This window comes from Diplotaxodon limnothrissa, linkage group LG8 (assembly GCF_057381915.1).
Source record: "Diplotaxodon limnothrissa isolate DT_005_m linkage group LG8, D_limnothrissa_male_GT1.1, whole genome shotgun sequence".
NCBI classification, from domain to species: domain Eukaryota; kingdom Metazoa; phylum Chordata; class Actinopteri; order Cichliformes; family Cichlidae; genus Diplotaxodon; species Diplotaxodon limnothrissa.
The window spans coordinates 20,112,945-20,130,758 of NC_140603.1; the positions used below are offsets into that span (position 1 = coordinate 20,112,945).

Below are 17,814 nucleotides of genomic sequence, written 5' to 3' on the forward strand. Positions count from 1 at the left end.
TTTATTTTTGAGAAAGTCAGCTTTTTAAAATCTTCAGTGTTTAATACATCTTACACAGCTAAATATTGTTTAAATGTACACTTTTTTTTTTAAATGTGATTACAGTCACAGGAGAAAGACATAAACAACCTATCAGTACAACACCTTGTGCATTAGTAGCTGAACACATAAATACAGATTTTCTGAGTGCACTACTAACTACTTTGGCATCTGTACTAACCTTATCCAGCAGACAAGGTAACACACGTGTATTTGCGTTGAAATTACGTGAACTCAGGAGTTTGTGACTGTCCATTCATATACCGACAAGACAAAAATTCAGCTTGGTCCTTTTTGCAATGAAGAAAAGTTGTTACGGTCGCACTTTCAGTTTGGCAGAGCACATTGCTTCCCCCAGTTTGTTTCTGGCCTTGCATACATACACCCCAGAGTCAGAAAACTTCAAATCAGCCAGAACCAGAGAACAGAGCCCTTCTCCATGATGCTCTATGGTCGCTCTGCGAGATTCAGGCACCGGCTTCTCATTGTGAAGCCATTTCACCTCTGGCTGCGGATACCCTAGGATTGGAAAAAATATAAATTTACACCAAAAGAATACAAAACAAGACAAAAAAAAATCCTCAAATACAGAGAGCAGATTAATTTATTGTTTGTGCTAATGACTTGTGATGACTGAGGTATTTTTCTAATAATTGAGAAATGTACATGTTTAAAAATAAATGACTACATATATTGATTGTAGGCCTACGTTGTTCTTTGTACATATGTTAATCTGTTACTCTACCATTGATAACACATGTCAGCTGAGCAGCTGCTCCTACAGGGAGGGTAACGTCCTTCAGGGCCTGTTGGAAATGAGGCTCAATCTGGAGCTGGTTATCCAGCGACTGGATGGCCTCCTCTGCCTCTTGGCTCCAGCTTGGCTCTACATGAGAGTGCGGATGATGACGATGAATAACATGGAAACAAGGCTTTACTGATCATAAGAGGCTAAACTTGAAGTGACAGTCTGAAACAGCGACTCATCTGTCACATCCATGTAGATCTAGGACATGGGAGGCTATTGTGTGTATGTGTGTCCCTTTATCCGTCTTACCCTCTGAGGAGTTGCCAGCAGAGACTGGGCTGCTGGTGAGGTTAGCCATTCGCTTTAGGGCCAAAACAGCCTTGCCAGTTTTCTAGAAGTTTAAAAGGAAAAATAGAATTGGTTGACCAAACCTTTTGAAAAAATGCATTGAGATTATTGAGGACTGATAGGAGTACTTAAAAAAATACAAAAAACAAAAAAAACAAACAAAAAACAGGTACCTTCCACTTGTGCTTGGCCAGAAAATGCCTCATCTTCTCCTTATTGAGGGACTTGGTGGGCCTGCGGTTTAGAGGGGTGAAAGAGGCCATCCAGCTATGGGCAAGCGCCTCGGTACATGACAGCCTGCGTCTAGAGTCGAAGTGGATGGAGATAAAGGAGCAAGTGTATGTGGTTGCTGAAATGTCTGTGATATTAATATTCACAGTTGGTCAGACGGTTTAGTAGTACTTAATTTATTGAACTACAAATGGATGTTTCTGATGGGGAAAGGCAAAGGCATTCAAACCTCCGGTCCTTTTGCAGCAGGGAACTGATAAAGTCTTTAGCTTGGTCAGAGATGTCCTCAAAACTCTCTGGGTCAAACTCGTAGCTGGCAGCAGTGACGAGAGCAAGAGTCTCAGCATCGCTGTTTCCCTGGAAGGGTGATTCTCCACTGAGTCTAGACAAGGATAAACATTATGAAAGCAAATAAGCTTCCACAGAAATTACACATCCTCATTTGAAGCTCCATTACCCAAAAATGGTATTATATTGTTGCACCCCTTCTGCCTGCAGAGCTTCCCTAATTCTTTGAGGCATACATTCACCAAGGTCCCGGAAATATTCCTCAGATTTTGGTCCATATTGACATGACAGCATCACAGAGTTTCTGTAGATTTGTTGGCTGCACATCCGTGATGTAACTTAACTCTTTCAACACAAGGTGCTCTATTGAATTGAGATCTGGTGGCTATGGAGGCCGTTTGAGTACAATGAGCTCATCGTCTTGTTCAAGGAACCAGTTTAAGGTTTATTCAGAGTGTGAAGGATGAACATCTGAAGTAATGGGTAGACTGTGATGTGCAGTTGGTATGAAGGCGCCCTCCACACTATCACAGCACCAGCCTGATGTATTGATACAAGACGGGATGGATCAATACTTTCATGTGGTTTACTATCATATGAATGTTGCAGTAAAAAATAAGATCGCATCAGGCAATGTTTTTCTAATTTTTTGGTGACACTGCGCAAATTGTACCTCAGTTTTTTTGCACTTAGCTGGTAGGAATGGTACTCAGTGTTGTTTTCTGCCACTGTAGCTCATCTGCTTCAAGGCAGATACATTCATATCGTTTTTCCATTCATTCTTGTTAGGGCTCATACCAAGGAAGCAACAGTAGATGGCTCACTGATGCCACTAGACTCAATTGTAGAAGAATGTATAATGGCACCAGGATGCCAGGAACATGTGTACATTGTCCCTTTGAAATAAATTTAACTGACACACTGGTTCACTGCAGTTTTACTTACAAGATGAAGCAGATAACTCCAATGCTCCACATATCAGTTTCCAGGCCCACAGGCTCATAGCCGATAACCTCAGGAGCCACAAACTCCGGCGTGCCATGCATCACCATCAGCGACTTACCCTCCTCTGATGAAGACAACAAGAGTTTTTCAGAATGTCACTCTCAAACTTATCTTACAATTAGAAGATGACCTGCTCTACCTCCTGAGCTACATCGACAGAGCTGCAGATGATATTTGTTTCTTTTAACTTATTTACAGAAGGCTCTAATCACCTCTAAACAGACCACCCACTCTGGAGCTGCTGCATCTGGAGAAAAACGCTGAAATTTCCCGCATGAATTCGCTCCACATGCCTTGATACCTTTACTGAGTTAAAGTAGCAGCTCGGCAATTATCTATTTAAAGACCTGTAGGGATGTGACATGCATTGTAGATCTCTAGGAATTTAGACACTCCCTGGTGTTATCTTCATGCATGCATGCTGTGTTATTCTTCTTGCGTTTTCAAACTAAAACATGGAAAAGTTCAAGAGGTTGAAAGCGTACGAAGATACATTTATGAGTAGAAAACTCTGTCAGGAATGATGAAAAACCTTTAGCGGTGGCATTCTTTCATCCAAATCGAAACATCTGGTCTGGTCTTTAGCACTATGTGCAATATGTGTCTTAAGAGTATAAACAAGGCCTTCCCCTTTTGAACTGTGCACTGATAATGATATACCAACCAGTTATGCAAGTTTTTTTTCTTTTCTGTACCTAGTAGGACATTTCAAAATCTAGTATCAAACTCACCCAGTTCAGTAGCCAGACCAAAGTCGATGATTTTGATGCGGGTACCAGTTGTATCCACACAGACGATGTTCTCTGGTTTGAGGTCCAGATGAATGATATTCTGTTTGTGAACATACTGCATGCCCTCCAGGATCTGCTGCATGTAGCGGGCACTGGTGGGCTCTGTGTGCTCAAAGTTTTCATCCACGATGCGTTCAAAGAGCTCTCCACCTGCGATGCTAGGCAGGCAAATAACCATTCAGGGGCATGCAATGGTATGTGACCATCAAATTTGAACTTCTAATAGATGTAATGCATTTAACCTCTCGTAAAATACCTTCTACCACCACAAATCCCCTAATGATATCTTTAAGTGGAGTGTACCCACTACAATAGAGAGGTTTGCTTTTACTAAACTAAGATGACTTACTACTCCATGACCATGACCATCTCTGAACGACTATCATATGCAGCCAGACACTGCACGAGTTTTGGATGGTGAAGCTTGTTCATTAGTTCAATCTCTTTGCGAGCCGCTTTCCTCTCTTTCATGGTCCGAGCTCTGTAGAACTTCCCCGCACACTCCTGACCCGTCTCTTTTTGGGTTATCCGGTACACCTCACCAAATTTTCCTCTGGAAATGTGAACATTTAAAACAAAAACATTAAGGGAGGGTTCTAATTCCTCACGACTGAAAGTGTTAGATATGGATGCACAGTTAGAGATGCTTACACTCCCAGCTTCTCATGCACATTGTAGTGGTCCCTGACTTTATTTTGGGTGTCAGGGGTCACGATGACATATGACTCAGGCTCCGCTTTCCTTTGCTCTTTTAACACAAATAAAAGAAATGACAAAAAAAGACATCTCGCAACCGGTACCACCAAAATACTACTTAGGAAATAAAAACAAAATCTAATTTTGCTAAAAATCATGCAGATATTGTACTCACTGGCAGTTGCCATCTTGACACAACCAGACTCCTGACTCGGTTCACTGATTCCTGCAGAGTTATAAGCCCTGATTCGGAAGCGGTAACGTCCCAGAGGCTCCAGTCCTGACTGGACGTGGTAGGATGTGTTCTTACAACGACTTAATTCAGTCCAGCTCTCAGATTTGTCCGAGCTCTCCTTACAGACCTCCAAGATGTACCCCAAAATTGTCGTGCCGCCGTCGTAGTTGGGGCCAGACCAGGACAGAACCAGGGACTGAGTGGATAGCTGGGAAACAACAGGCTGGGATGCTGGCGGATTGGGTCGGTCTGAGGAGAAATGTAACATTTTCGAGAAATTGCTAATATCCAAAGTTTCTCTGTGGGCATTCGTGTCAGGAATTTATCTCACCTACAACACTGAGGGAGATGGTGTGCTGAGCAGAACCTGCTCTGTTGCGTACAATGACTGTGTAGGAGCCTGCGTCCTTTGGATCAGCATGAAAGATCTGCACACTGCTATGATTTGGCGTGGTCCTGATTGACATCCGCTGTCCTCCGAATATAGCCTGGAGTCAGAGACGGCCAGAAGTGTAAGTTAAGACAAAGGTAAAATTATGGATAAAATGTTAAAAAAAAGCCCAACCAGTCTAACATTCTTACCTTATCCCTGTTGTAAATCCAGCAGGAAGCTACAGGGAGAGAGCTGGACTTGAACTCACAGCGCAGTAGGGCCTGCTCAGCTACTCGAACCTCCACCTGCTCTGGTGGGTCTACAAACTCCACAGGAGGTCCTGAAGAAAAGCAGAGCTAGTTTGTGTCCAAGAAAAAAATAATAATAAAGCCTGAGCTAAGTGCTGTTCAATACATAATGTGGTTCCTACCTTTACTGGTTGGTACCTGGTTTTGAAGACTGATTTCTCTAAAATCTGTGGAGATTGAGGAAGTAGATTGGATTCACAGGTGTGCTATCATGTGAGAATTTAAAAAGGAACTAACCAATGGCAGTGAAGCAGTCAAGTTTGGTTGAACTGGCAAACAAGATTTTTTGTATAGTTGTAAATAAGCACATGCCAGAAATGGGATAGACTGCAACAGTTCTTACTTACAGCCTGCTTAAAACTGAAATTTAAAAACCAAACACACAACATTTTGTTTGTTTTGTCGGCATGCATGTTTCCTCTTCCCTGCCCTCTATTATCATGAGCATATTTGCTATAAATTTGCATTATTTTCACAGGATTAATAGCATTCATGGCAGGAATAAAAGCAGAACAATTGGGGATTTTAATGCGTGTGTAACATTAAAAAGATTTTAAGGAAGTTAAACGAGTGGTCATCATTGAGCCTACCATTGTCCCTTTCTTCTCTGCTTTGCCTTGCCCCTGCCGAAACTGGGAACAATTCAGCGTTTTCATGTGACACAGCCTTGAATGTGACCTCACTGCGCAGCTCACGGTTGATTGTTCCGGGAATTTCCTTTGTTGCTGTTTCATTGTTAACAGAGTGAATCAGGCTCACTGTAAACAGATCATTTCTATGCTGCTGTGCTGATTATTAGTGGCTTTTCTGGACTTGATGTTACCTTTGACATGTAACAGAGCAGCGCTCGACTGTTGTCCTGCAGGATTCTCAGCTATGCAGGTGTACCTCCCGGCATTTTTAGGTGAGCACCGGGTCAGGCTCAGACATGCAGCACCGTTTTTGAAGTTACTCGAAATGTTACTCGAACGCAGTTTCTCACCTAAACATGAACAAGTATGGTTTTATTACAGTTGTACTGAAATGCTTGAACTAATTATTATATAATTGCTTTAGTTAACAGACCTCATAGTATCATGTTATCTCAAAAAGACCTCTCTGCTTTCAGACTACTGGCTTCCATGTGGGTCTTAGAGTTTCCAAAAGTAGAATGGGAGCCAGAGACACATTTAGGAGACAAACTCCCACTCTACTTTTAAGATTAGACACAAAACTTTCCGTGTTGATAAAACTTACAGTTAGAGCTGGATCAGGTGACTCCAAATTACCCTTTACTTATGCCAAGAGATGGTTTTCTTCTCCACACAATTCACTCCCCACATGTTTATGTACCACTGTCTAACTCTGTCGTTCTTCTATCTGACCATCCCTCTCTGTTTTGGGTGATATTTGAAATAAGTGTTGTATTTTCCTTTCTTAATATTTCTAGCCAGTCTGTAGACTCTTCTTCAGGGCCTAAATCACTTTCACTTTTTATGTCTGCTGGTGTTTTCTTAGATTTTGGGGGGATTTACCAGAAATTCTAGACAAACCACTCTAGTGAAATGCACGGCTGTTACATGAGTCATACAGTACTGCGAAAAAGTGTCAAGCCACCCCTCGTTTCTTTATATTTTGCTTCCAAGAAGCTGGGTTTTTTTGAAATTGTTTTCTAGAGTGATCTTGTGCAATAGATCTCCAGGCTTCCTGAAGGTCTTTCAAATCTTTTACTTGCTTTTCTGACATGAGACTCATTGCACAACTGAGTCAGTCAAGTCCTTGCACCTGACCATTTTCAAAAGAATAGAAAAGAAGAAATGGCAATTCTACACAACTATCCATCTCATATGAAAAGGATGTTACAAATCAAGTTCTCGGGGGGAAAAAATCCAGCAAAGCCCCGGCACAGGACCGAAGAGGGCATCTCGCCTTTCAAATGATCCACCTAGTGTTCACTAATGTCTCATCAGACATGGTCTCAGTGGAAGTGTGGCTGTCAAGAAGCCAAATTGTGAAGTTACACAAATTACACAAGAAATGGACACAAAATCAAGAAATCTTATCTAGTGATGAATCCAAATTTGAAATGTTTGGTTCAAAGCATGGTCAGTATGTATGGAGATAAGAAGAGAGATACAACTGTGAGTGTCTACAGCATGGTTGAGGCTCTGCTGTGGTTTTAAGCTGCATTTCAGCCAGCAGTGGTGAAAATCCTGTCATAATTGATGGAATAATGTATGCAGAAATGTACCATCAGATTTTGATCCATCATGCAATATCGTCTAGAAAGCACCTGATTGGTGACAACTTCATTTTTTGGCGTGACAACGATCCCAAACACACTGCCAAGCAAACATGCCCATGATGGCCCACACAGGGCCCCAAGGTTTGCTGTGTGAAAGCATATCTGAATAGAAAACACACAATGGAACACTATTCATCATAGATCATCAGTCTATCAGTCTCCCCAGAGCCTGGACCTCAACATTATTGTAGCAGTGTGGCATCATCTTAACAGAGAACAGAACAAAAGGCAGCCAACATCCAAAGAAGTCCTTCAGGAAGCCCAGAGAACTATTCCTGAAGACTGCTTAAAGCTGTAACAAGAATGCTGTGTTAAAGAATAAAAGTGAAAACTTTCCCCTTACATACTGTATACTGTATGTTTGCATGTTTCACTAAATCACTGCACCTATTTCGAGGGGTGGCTCAATACTTTCCACAGAACAGCAGTATATAAAGGATTTCTGTCAATAATTATCAATCAGCAATCAATTCAAAAGGCTGATCATGCTGTATTTTGTGCGTTTCCAATGTTTGTACCAAAGTTGTATAAGAATACAATAAATTCCTGCATTCCAGATTACAGTAAATAACTGTAATTTATATAGTAGATTACTGTAAAAGTTACAATAACCTGGACTTGAATAAAGTACAACATCTCCTACATGTAATCAGTCACTTACCATTGTATAGCCAGGAAATGCTCATCGGTTGGCTCCCTGTGATAACACCTTTAAAGGCAGCATCACTTCCTGCACAGACAGTACAGTCTCTGAGTGGCTCTTCAAAGCGAGGTGCTTCCAAACTCTGAACTTGTGCCTGTTTGGCATCTTTACAAAGAAAAAGGTGAAAGACAAAGGGTTTAGTTTTCACATATTTTTGCTTGTCACTGACCCAATCAGAACAGAGCATCTTATCAAACCCTAAATCACTGCCTCATGTTTTGTGTGTGTGTGTGTGTTGCCAAAAATGTATTTGAAGATCACTATCTTCCACTGAGTCTCAGTTCATCTGCTGTTTGAGTAATAAACACAAGTTACAGCTGCAGTTGTTTATTTTGGTGTTGGAATGTCCAGCAGAGTGGGAAATGGGTGGCTGCCAGTGGATGGAGGACTGCCATCAGACTGTGTACATTAGGGGGATGAGGGGAGGGGGTGGCGGGCTGTCTATATAGTTTACAAAGTAGAGCTTCTTCTTGTCCTTTGCAGCGCTCTGTGACGGTTTTAGGGCAGGGCAGGGATAGCTCAGTAGGTAAAGTGGTCGCCCCATGATCGGAAGGTCGGCCGTTCGAATCCACTTAACGGCTACCCTGAGGTACCCCTGAGCAAGGTACCGTCCCTACACACTGCTCCCCGGGCGCCTGCTTAGTGGGCTGCCCACTGCTTCACTGAGTGAATGGGTCAAATGCAGAGAAAAACAAGTAATTTCCCCATGGGGATCAATAAAGTATCCATTATTATTATTATTTTAGTTAAAACACAGACAAAAGGGGTGCACCCGGTGAGACATGTTCTATTTTTTAGTTCAAATGCACTAAAGTTAACATTTCACATCTTTTTCAAGGCCTTACCTGATGCAGATGAAAATCTCAGTTTGTTGTTTCCCACCAACTTCCTCTTAATGTTACCCAGTCCATTCTCTTTCTGTTGGTTCGGTTGAGGCTTGAGGGCAAATCGTAAGGTGGACACAAAAGTCTTTGGTGCCTTCCCATCTTGGTTCATCTTTGATTTCAGATGATAGCAAGTCAGCAGCTGTAGATCAGGCACTCATCTAGGCCTCCTGTTCTTCTCTTAGTTGCGTTTAGGCTCGCTCCATCTAGAATCCTTGTGTGAATCTGATGTGTTGCATGCTCACCCTGTCTGCATTCGCACGTCCTTTGAGATGCAAACAGGAGGAGCCACTGCTTTCCTCTGAAATCACTGCCTCCCCCTCTGCCCCAAAGTTCACAGGAAAAAGGTCAGTTTTATCAGACGGATAATTAGAAGCACACATGTCCAGCCCCCACTGACCCTCTGCTCCGAGAACAGAAGGAAAGACAGAAACACATGTGACAGAAAACAAAGGAGGCACTAAGAGAGGTTAGGAAATGTGTGGGAGGAAGAAAACACTCAAGCTGAAGAGAAAAAGAACGCAATAAGGTGAGGATTAAAAGCAACACAAACCAAAGGAGAGTAAAAAAACACTTACCTGCATGAATATAAATAGTATTTCTTCTCAAACCATGAGTATAGTTCCCACAATCAACTTCCTTGAGCCATTTTACTCTCTTATATTTCCCCGCGGAGCCACACCGCCAGAGCCCCCGCAGGAATCAAGAAGAGCCAGTAGGACAGCTTTTTCTACTGTGCATTCACTCAGGTGAGCAGCACACAACATTGAAACATGTCACTGAAGTGAATCTCTGTAACTGTGGGTTTGTGGGGTTGACTTTCTTTTACAGAAAGTAGAGACCATGTGACCAAACTGAGCACCACTGGTAAATGAGACACCTTTAATTCTATATGGGAAAGCTGCTGGTTGGGTGTGTCTCCAAGGTGTGCTTTCATTTCTCTATTGTTGAACAGTTGCCAGCTATAGACTGGTTTTCTCTGGTCTACCTTACGGCCATGTGAAGCTCGTTTAAATGCCTTCAGGGCTTTCTTTTCTTTCTGATACTACTCTGAAAGTGTATCTTATTATTGAGGGTACTAACCTATACTTGTGTTTAATTTAAAATTCTGAGACCAAAAATGATTCATAATATAGTAGATGTTAATACAATTTCCATAAAAAAGTAATATTCTTATGTAAGTGCAAAAACCTTATGAACCCATCTAGACGACCCAAATACTGATACATAATTGTGCATGTGCAGCGCTGCTACTGCTGCAGATTTTATAGCGCTATAGGGACCTGACCTCTACTGTACATCATCAAGAGCTGTTATGTGCTCACATAAAACCGGTTATGTAAACCGGTTGATGCTGACCTAATTGTGGCTGAATGATTATCAGAACAAGCAAATCAAATTCTTCTTCTGCCTTGCATTCAACACCAACAACAGGTTGAGCAACAGCCTATCGACATGCATCAAACAAACCCCTATAATGTGTTTTTCTTCCTCCGTGCAAGAATGTAAGGAAACGATTACATGGGCTGGTATTTGTAAGTGTTCCCATATGGCTGAGGCGCACAGTTTACATCAGACTGCGGACAAATCTCCACTGCTCAAAGCATACAGATTGATGGAGCAGACCCATGAATGATTAACAGGGTACTGATGGTGACAAAGGGCAGGTACTGGAATGCAATGCATCAGTTTTACAATTCTTACAATATCTTAAAATGTATGTAGATGCTGTGCTTTTCTCTAAAATCTAAAGATAAAAACAGAAAATACACCATGCACGAAGAGAAGTTTCTGTCTTTCTTAATCGAATCTCATATTATTTAGAAATAAACCATATGTGATCGAAAAGAAACTGTTTAATGCAATCAGCACATGCGCTTTATGAATCCATCTACTATAGGATAACATCATTAATGTACAAAATACAGTTAGCTTGATAATTTGCAGGACAAAAGACACAATTTTGTGATTTAACCTCAGTGGATTTTAACTCAAGCAGTCAATGTGCAACTGAAGTGCAGACTTCAGATTTATGTAACCCTCCCAAAATCAATATATTACGGATCTAAAAAAAAAACTTAAATACTAGACTTTAGGCAGTCTATGACTGTCTAGAACAGGGGTGTCGAACTCCAGGTCTCGAGGGTCGGTGTCCTGCAGGTTTTAGATATCACCCTAGGTCAACACACCTGAATCAAGTGATCAGTTCATTACCAGGCCTCTGGAGAACTTCAAGACTTATTGAGGAGGTAATTTAGCCATTTAAATCAGCTGTGGTGGATCAAGGACACATCTAAAATCTGCAGGACACCAGCCCTCGAGGCCTGGAGTTCGACACCTGTGGTCTAGAATGTCATGAATTTCCCTTGAGATGCTCAGTTAGGCCTTTACTGCAGCCACCTTCAGCTGCTGCTTGGTTGTGAGTCTTCATGCATTCAGTTGTGTGTTTAATAACTGAAACACATGCTCTGCTGGGTTGAGATCAGGTGACTGACTTGGGCATTGAAGAACGTTGTTGCCTTGAGCAACTCATAGGGCTGCAACATTGTCCTTCATCTTGAAAAAGTCTTGTGTAGCTTTTATTATCCACACAGAGGCAAAACTAAAAGAAAGTGTGTCTTTGTCCAACAACTTATGTATATTCATTAATTTTTCATTAATATTCATTAATATCCAAGACAGCACAGCCTTAGAGTCCAAGCTCGTTCCTGACTAATGATTCTTATCAAGCGGAAGTCACATAAGCTTTTGACGAAGTGCCCTGGAATTCAAAACAGGAAAAGCAAAGAGAAGGAAGGACAATGTTCTCCGTCCCTGACTGACTACTCCATCTATGGTAATGATTTTTCTTCCTGTTCTCATGACGTGCTTCAAAGACATGCAGACTATGTTGTAATCATTTTGCGTCCTGTTCCCACAAACTCCTTCAGAGACATGCAGACTCCATCTCTCCATCACTCTGTGACATCGAAGCAATGGAAGTCCAAATATTAGTGAATGTCAGTGTTATTACAGTTAAATGGTTGGAAATGGAGCCCCCCTGTGGCTATATGCCTCGCACTGCAGAGGTGATAAAATCTGCCATTGTTTACTTTGCTGAAAAACTAAATTCGCTGGTGTTTAAGATCCATCTGTGAGAATATTTAGGTTCATCCAAGTCCTGGGTTTAACTTTTTCAAGTCATGAAAATTGACTGCTTTGCTAAACTATCAGCACTGAAGCAGACTTCACTCAAGTAATCTCAAATATTCTTCTTTATCCTGCAGGCAAATAAGAACAAGCAGATAAGGCTCCACGGACAGAGACTCGGTGATGAGAAGAAGGCAGACAAAACCACAGGCATGAGTGAACACAAATGACTTGTGATGCAACAGATAAACCTGCCTCCTGACTGACAGCCAACCCTCTGTTAGTTCTCTAATGATTACTGCTTCTTGAAGGAAACCTTTAGACAGACGTTCAAAGAGCCTGCAATCCGGTGGTTAAAGGGAAAAACAGAAAAATATGATGCAGCATTGTTCTTCGCAGGTCGAGGCAGTCTGACCTGAGCTCTGAGAAAGCAGGAGAGGGAAAAGAGCAAACATCAAAGAAGAACGAAAGAGGAAGGAAGAAGGAAAATAATACAAAAAGATGTGAGAAACAAAGAGAACTCTGGCAGTGTGCAACAAGCATCTCTGCCTCTCATTTCGAGGTCACTGTGAATCGAGCCAGGCGGCCTGTGATCCACGTGTTGGTGGGGAAGCTGTGAGAAAGAGCTTGGTCCGCAAACAGAAGGAAGGAGCCCTGAAGAAGCAAGATCAGATAATCACAGTTGCTTATATATATTTCTTGAGACAAAAATGCAGATTTTATTTATCTGTATCTGGACTTTAACAAAATTAAAAGAATAATACTGAATAAAAATATTCCAGCATTTAGAAAAATTGTTGTGGTAAAAGTTTGTTTCTTTTAATTGGGATTTTAATAAGAATACAGAAACAAACACTTAAATTGCACCTTTTTGTTTAGTGTTTAGTGTTATGGCATGTTATTTTAAACATACTAGTCATGAAAATTGATCTGCTTCAATAATATTCACACAACAGTGTCTACACTGCAGGGGATATGTATGGATTATGATTGTGAACTACAAAACACACCGCATACAGAAAATGATCAAAATGAGACAAAATAGTCACAATAAAATCTAAATAATCTACAGAGATCAAAGAGCTCTGAAGACTGGTTACAGACGATCCTGCACTTCACCTGAAGGTCCCAAAACACCTACAAAGAGAGGCAGAACATCTGCAAACATCTGCCACATAAATGTTTAAAAAGACAAAACATCGTCATATTTGGGGACGACCTTTTAGATTTATAGATGTTTGTCGAGTGAAATTCCCAGTATTTAAATAACCGTATATTACGGCGCAGTTTGTATTCACTGATGTGTGACGCCTCTATGCAAAGACGGGCTTGATGCATTCAAAAGATACCTACATCAACTTGAAAGCTATCGGGCTGCCGGTTCATTTCCATAGGGTCATATGACACACTCGCCACTGAATTGCACTCTATTCACCCTGACTTGACCCGTATTTGGATTGAGGGAAGTCTGCAACCTTCTGGATTCACTTATTTATTATTTGCTCAGACCACCTCAAAATGTGCAGTGTCTTCGGCATCAAGTGTTGTTTCATTTTCTTCAACACGCTCTTCTTGGTGAGTAATAGAGCAATTCTATTCTATCTAATTTTGATGAGAAGTGATGATTGACAGCACTGATTGGTGATATCATGGAAAGATTAGAATCAATAAAGAGCAGGAGTAGTAGAGGTAACGAAAGAATAAAGCCAAAATTGAATCACTCATATCTTTTTAGAAGTCCAGGAAACTTTGACTGCACGCCGGATTATCCAAGGGAAGATACACATGCAACAAGAGACTTGATTTGCCCTTCCAAATTTCCAAAACACACTCATATTAAGCCGTTTTGTGGGGTTGTAGCAGCTGAGCTGAGCAAAGGGAACTTTAACAAATTTAGAAGCTAATCAGTATCATCGCCAGATAAACCTGCACGGTGTCCTGTGCACGCTTCAGAAATTTTATGCCCTAAATACTAACTGGTGCATGACGTGTAACCCACACAGAGTAACCTTTATGAAATATATCTATTTTAAAAATATTTCAAGAAAAATGTCATACTTTTGAGATCTATTATTAAGGTTGATAACTTTTTGTGGCAGCAATACACACATTCAAATTTTATGAAATGCAAATAACGCCGTGTTACGCTGAACATGAGGATGTCACACACTGGTAGGCAGTCAGTGAGAGCACACAATCCAATTACAAAGCTGTCAAAGGGCAAAAATCCAATAACAGGCAATGGTCGTATGATTATAAAGGACAAAATAACATATACTAACACAAGTACTCTTGAGCTTCAGGGCACAAACTGATGGCCAGAAATTCTCCTTCAGGATTTTCTCATCCAGGTCCTGAAGTAGCAACAAAGCCCCAGACCATCACAGACCACCACCATGTTTGACTGCTTGTGTGATGTTTTTTTTAAAATAAAATGTTGTGTTATTTTTATGTCAGATGTAATGGGACTCAAACCTTCCAGAAAGTTTAGCTTATGTCTTTTCCATCCACCGAATATTTACCCAGATTTTCTGCCAAATGTTAGACGAGCCTTTGTGCTTCTTCTGTTCTCTGTGGTCAGCTGTGGTTTTCTTCCATGAATGCCATTTTTACCCAGTCTCTTTGTTATTATTGAATCGTGAACCTTGAGCTCAGCTAATATAAGTGAAGCCTACAGGTCTTTAAATGTTGTTCTGGGGTCTTTTGTGACCTCCTGGATGAGTCGTCGATGAACTCTTGGAGTAATCTTGGTAGGACGGCCACTCCTGGGAAAGTTCACCACTGTTCCAAGTTTGCTTCATTTGCTGGAGTCTCAAAATTGCTTTTACTTTTTAACATAGGGACAGTAAGTTTATATTGAAATGAGGTCGTATTGACAGGAATGAACAAAACCACCCTCTTTTAATTTATTGTTTCCATGTAAAGCACTACATTGCTGTCCTGCTGTTAAACTTCTTTTTTTCAGCTGTCTGGGGTTGCCCTCATCACTATAGGAGTGCTGCAGTACTCGACGTATTCAGATATCGGCACCTTCACAGGGAGCAACTTGTCTAAAATTGCTATAGTCCTCATTGCAGTGGGGGTCATCATAGCCTTCGTATCCCTCTTGGGCCACATTGGTGCATTCTTTAATAGTTCATCTATGGTTGCTTGTGTAAGTACTGTAATGAAATTAAATGTGATTAAGTGGCGATTCTTTCCAAAAGCTTTTTTTAATGAGCACTGGAGATGTTCTGGAGATCTCTAACAGCGTTCACTTTCTTTATCTATAGTTCATCTGCATCCTGATAGTGATCATCCTCTTGGAGGTCCTCACAGGAGCCGCCTTTTACATATTTCGCAGTAGGGTAAGACATTAAAATCGCACCAGAAAGGAACTACTTGAGATCAAGGTCAAATTTTGCCATTAGCAGCGGTTCTCCAGTCATAATATCAGTAGCATTACTTAAAATATATCTAAGTTCCAGTGTCTGTTCTGGTTATTTTATCTGATTTTCTCTGTAGGCCGCCCTTCTGCAGATGGCTAATGGTGTCAACGCCAAAGCACAGGAAGTGATCAACGACTACAGCCCTGAGAGGAGGCATGCAATTGACAAAATTCAGGAAAAGGTGACACGCAGAGCCTACTGTAATGTTCTGTATTTTTGAGAAACACCTGATGGATTGGAGGAAGTGCAAAAACCCCTTATAGGGACTCTTCATTTCCTCTCTTGATGGGAAAATGATGCCTGCTTTAAATTTCTGCTGCAACATTCAGATGGTAAGGTCAGAATCTGGTGTAAACATGAAAGCGTGGCTCCATCCTGCATTGTATCAATGATTCAAGCTATTGGTGGTTTAATGCAGCAGAAGATACTTTCTTCACCCTCTTAGTACCAAATGAGTATCATTGCTGAACATCTCCATGTCATTGTGACCCACAGTGTACCCACCTTCTAATGTCCACAGTTTTCAACACGGCATGCTCATATTTTGTGCATTGCTGGATGCCATTAACAGCAAAAGCTGATTTAATTTAGGTGAAAAATAGATAAAGGTCAAGGCCGAGGTCACGCCAAATGTGAAAATCAGTAAAAATTTTATATTACTCACAAATCTTTTATGGATATTATATGGTCGTTATAAAAGCAGGCTGACATCAGCATGTTGTAATAAAAACATAAAACATCAAAGGTTTAGTATTGCCCCTGCTACTCGGGGGGAGTTGCTCTATCTGAGTGCTCTTGTTTACAGTCAAATTAAGATGACTAACTTTAATATAAGAGTGTGAAGACAAAAGAGTGAGAGGGTAATTAACAAAGACCAGCAATGAGAAAAATGCTGGAATTACTTAGGGAGTTTAAGTTTGAAGGCTTACATCTCAGCATGAATCTGTACCATGAAGAATTAAGGCAACTCTGAAGGTAAAAGGAGGCCCAACCTAATGCTAGCAAGGTGTACCTAATAAAGTGGCTAGTAAGTGTAAATAACACGCCTTCAGCATCTGTGTGAAAATTAGTAGTTAAGTAGACAAACTGACTTTCTACAAAGCAACACTTGAAGAATATTTATCGTGAACCACAAATAGTCACAACCAGTGATTAATACAGCTTTGGTGCTTCACTATCACAGTGTCGTTATCATTACAGTTCAAGTGTTGTGGTGCGGACAGCTATGCCGACTGGTCCCAGAGCGCGGGCTGGGAAAAGCACGACGCCGTGCCAGATTCCTGCTGCGTGGTGAAGAGTGAGGGCTGTGGACAGGACAAGGAGAAGGCACATAAAAAGGTCTGACAGGAAATCATTTCAAGCAATTTTCATCTATTTTCTGCAAACAAATACTGTATTTTATGACCGTGCGATCCTCCTCAGGGCTGCCTCTGGGCAATCAGTGTCTTCCTGTTGAAAAATCTGGTGTGGGTCGGCGCTGTCTGCATTGCTCTTGGAGTCACGGAGGTAAGCTTCTGCAATTTCCCCTTGCTCACATTTAACTGTGAAGCAAAATGCTCACATTGCAAGAGTAAATGTCATATTACTGTAAGAAATGATCATTTTAAATGCCAATCCAGTACACTTACCTACTGATTAACTGTGCAGGAGCCAGTGTGAGCCCAAAAGGTTAATTTTAATCTGTTTTAGGTGGAAAAAAGACAAAGAAAAATCAGAAATGTCAAACATCTAAAGATACCCCAAATGTCTCTACATAAAAATAAAAACATGTATACTGGATTAATTTAGTAATTTAGTTTCCAGCAGTAGCAGACATTGTAAAGAATATTTAAATAGCAGAGGATAACTTGAATGATAATAAAGCCTGTCTCATCCTGACTGCCCCAGGTGATGAAATGAAGAAAAAATTACTTTTTTCCAGAACAAGAAAATAACCTTTTGGGTGTGCCATTGAGTTCATTTGCTGCCAGTAACTTCTGACCTTTTCCCTGTTGCAGGTTTTTGGAGTATTAGTCGGGGTGTGCTTGTGTCTGGACATTAAGCGAAAGAACTACGAAAACATCAGCTAATGCATCATCACTGCTCTATTATCTCTGGATGCTCGACTGTGTCTAGAAAAAAATCGTATCTACATACTTGCTATAATTGCAGCTAGTATCTAACAAAGAGAAATTGACCTGCTATAGTGGTGAAAAAATCTATTTTAAATTAACATTCATGCTTGCTATGCACATAATTATTAAACATGTGATCGCATTGGGGTTTTGTGGTGTTGTTTAATTAGCTTTTAACAATTAAAAACGTGTGTTGTGATTAGAAGGTTA

The 17,814-nt window shown here is 40.9% G+C and overlaps 2 protein-coding genes across 2 annotated transcripts; one reads left to right on the plus strand and one right to left on the minus strand.

Moving 5' to 3' along the window:
* Nucleotides 1-209: 209 nt before the first annotated feature.
* Nucleotides 210-9,144, minus strand: LOC146626798 (myosin light chain kinase, smooth muscle-like). The gene is made up of 17 exons (XM_085360802.1): nt 8,895-9,144; nt 8,008-8,154; nt 5,886-6,044; nt 5,653-5,787; nt 5,185-5,229; nt 4,964-5,094; nt 4,713-4,869; nt 4,322-4,630; nt 4,102-4,198; nt 3,800-4,003; nt 3,391-3,608; nt 2,600-2,723; nt 1,596-1,748; nt 1,309-1,438; nt 1,097-1,178; nt 785-925; nt 210-558 (listed from the first exon to the last, which is right to left on the minus strand). The coding sequence occupies exons 1-17, from the start codon at nt 9,043-9,045 to the stop codon at nt 353-355; spliced, it is 2,589 nt and encodes an 862-aa protein (XP_085216928.1). The 5' UTR covers nt 9,046-9,144; the 3' UTR covers nt 210-352.
* Nucleotides 9,145-13,580: 4,436 nt separating this feature from the next.
* Nucleotides 13,581-17,559, plus strand: LOC146626799 (CD63 antigen-like). The gene is made up of 7 exons (XM_085360803.1): nt 13,581-13,637; nt 15,028-15,216; nt 15,335-15,409; nt 15,567-15,671; nt 16,691-16,828; nt 16,913-16,996; nt 17,488-17,559. The coding sequence occupies exons 1-7, from the start codon at nt 13,581-13,583 to the stop codon at nt 17,557-17,559; spliced, it is 720 nt and encodes a 239-aa protein (XP_085216929.1).
* Nucleotides 17,560-17,814: the final 255 nt, after the last annotated feature.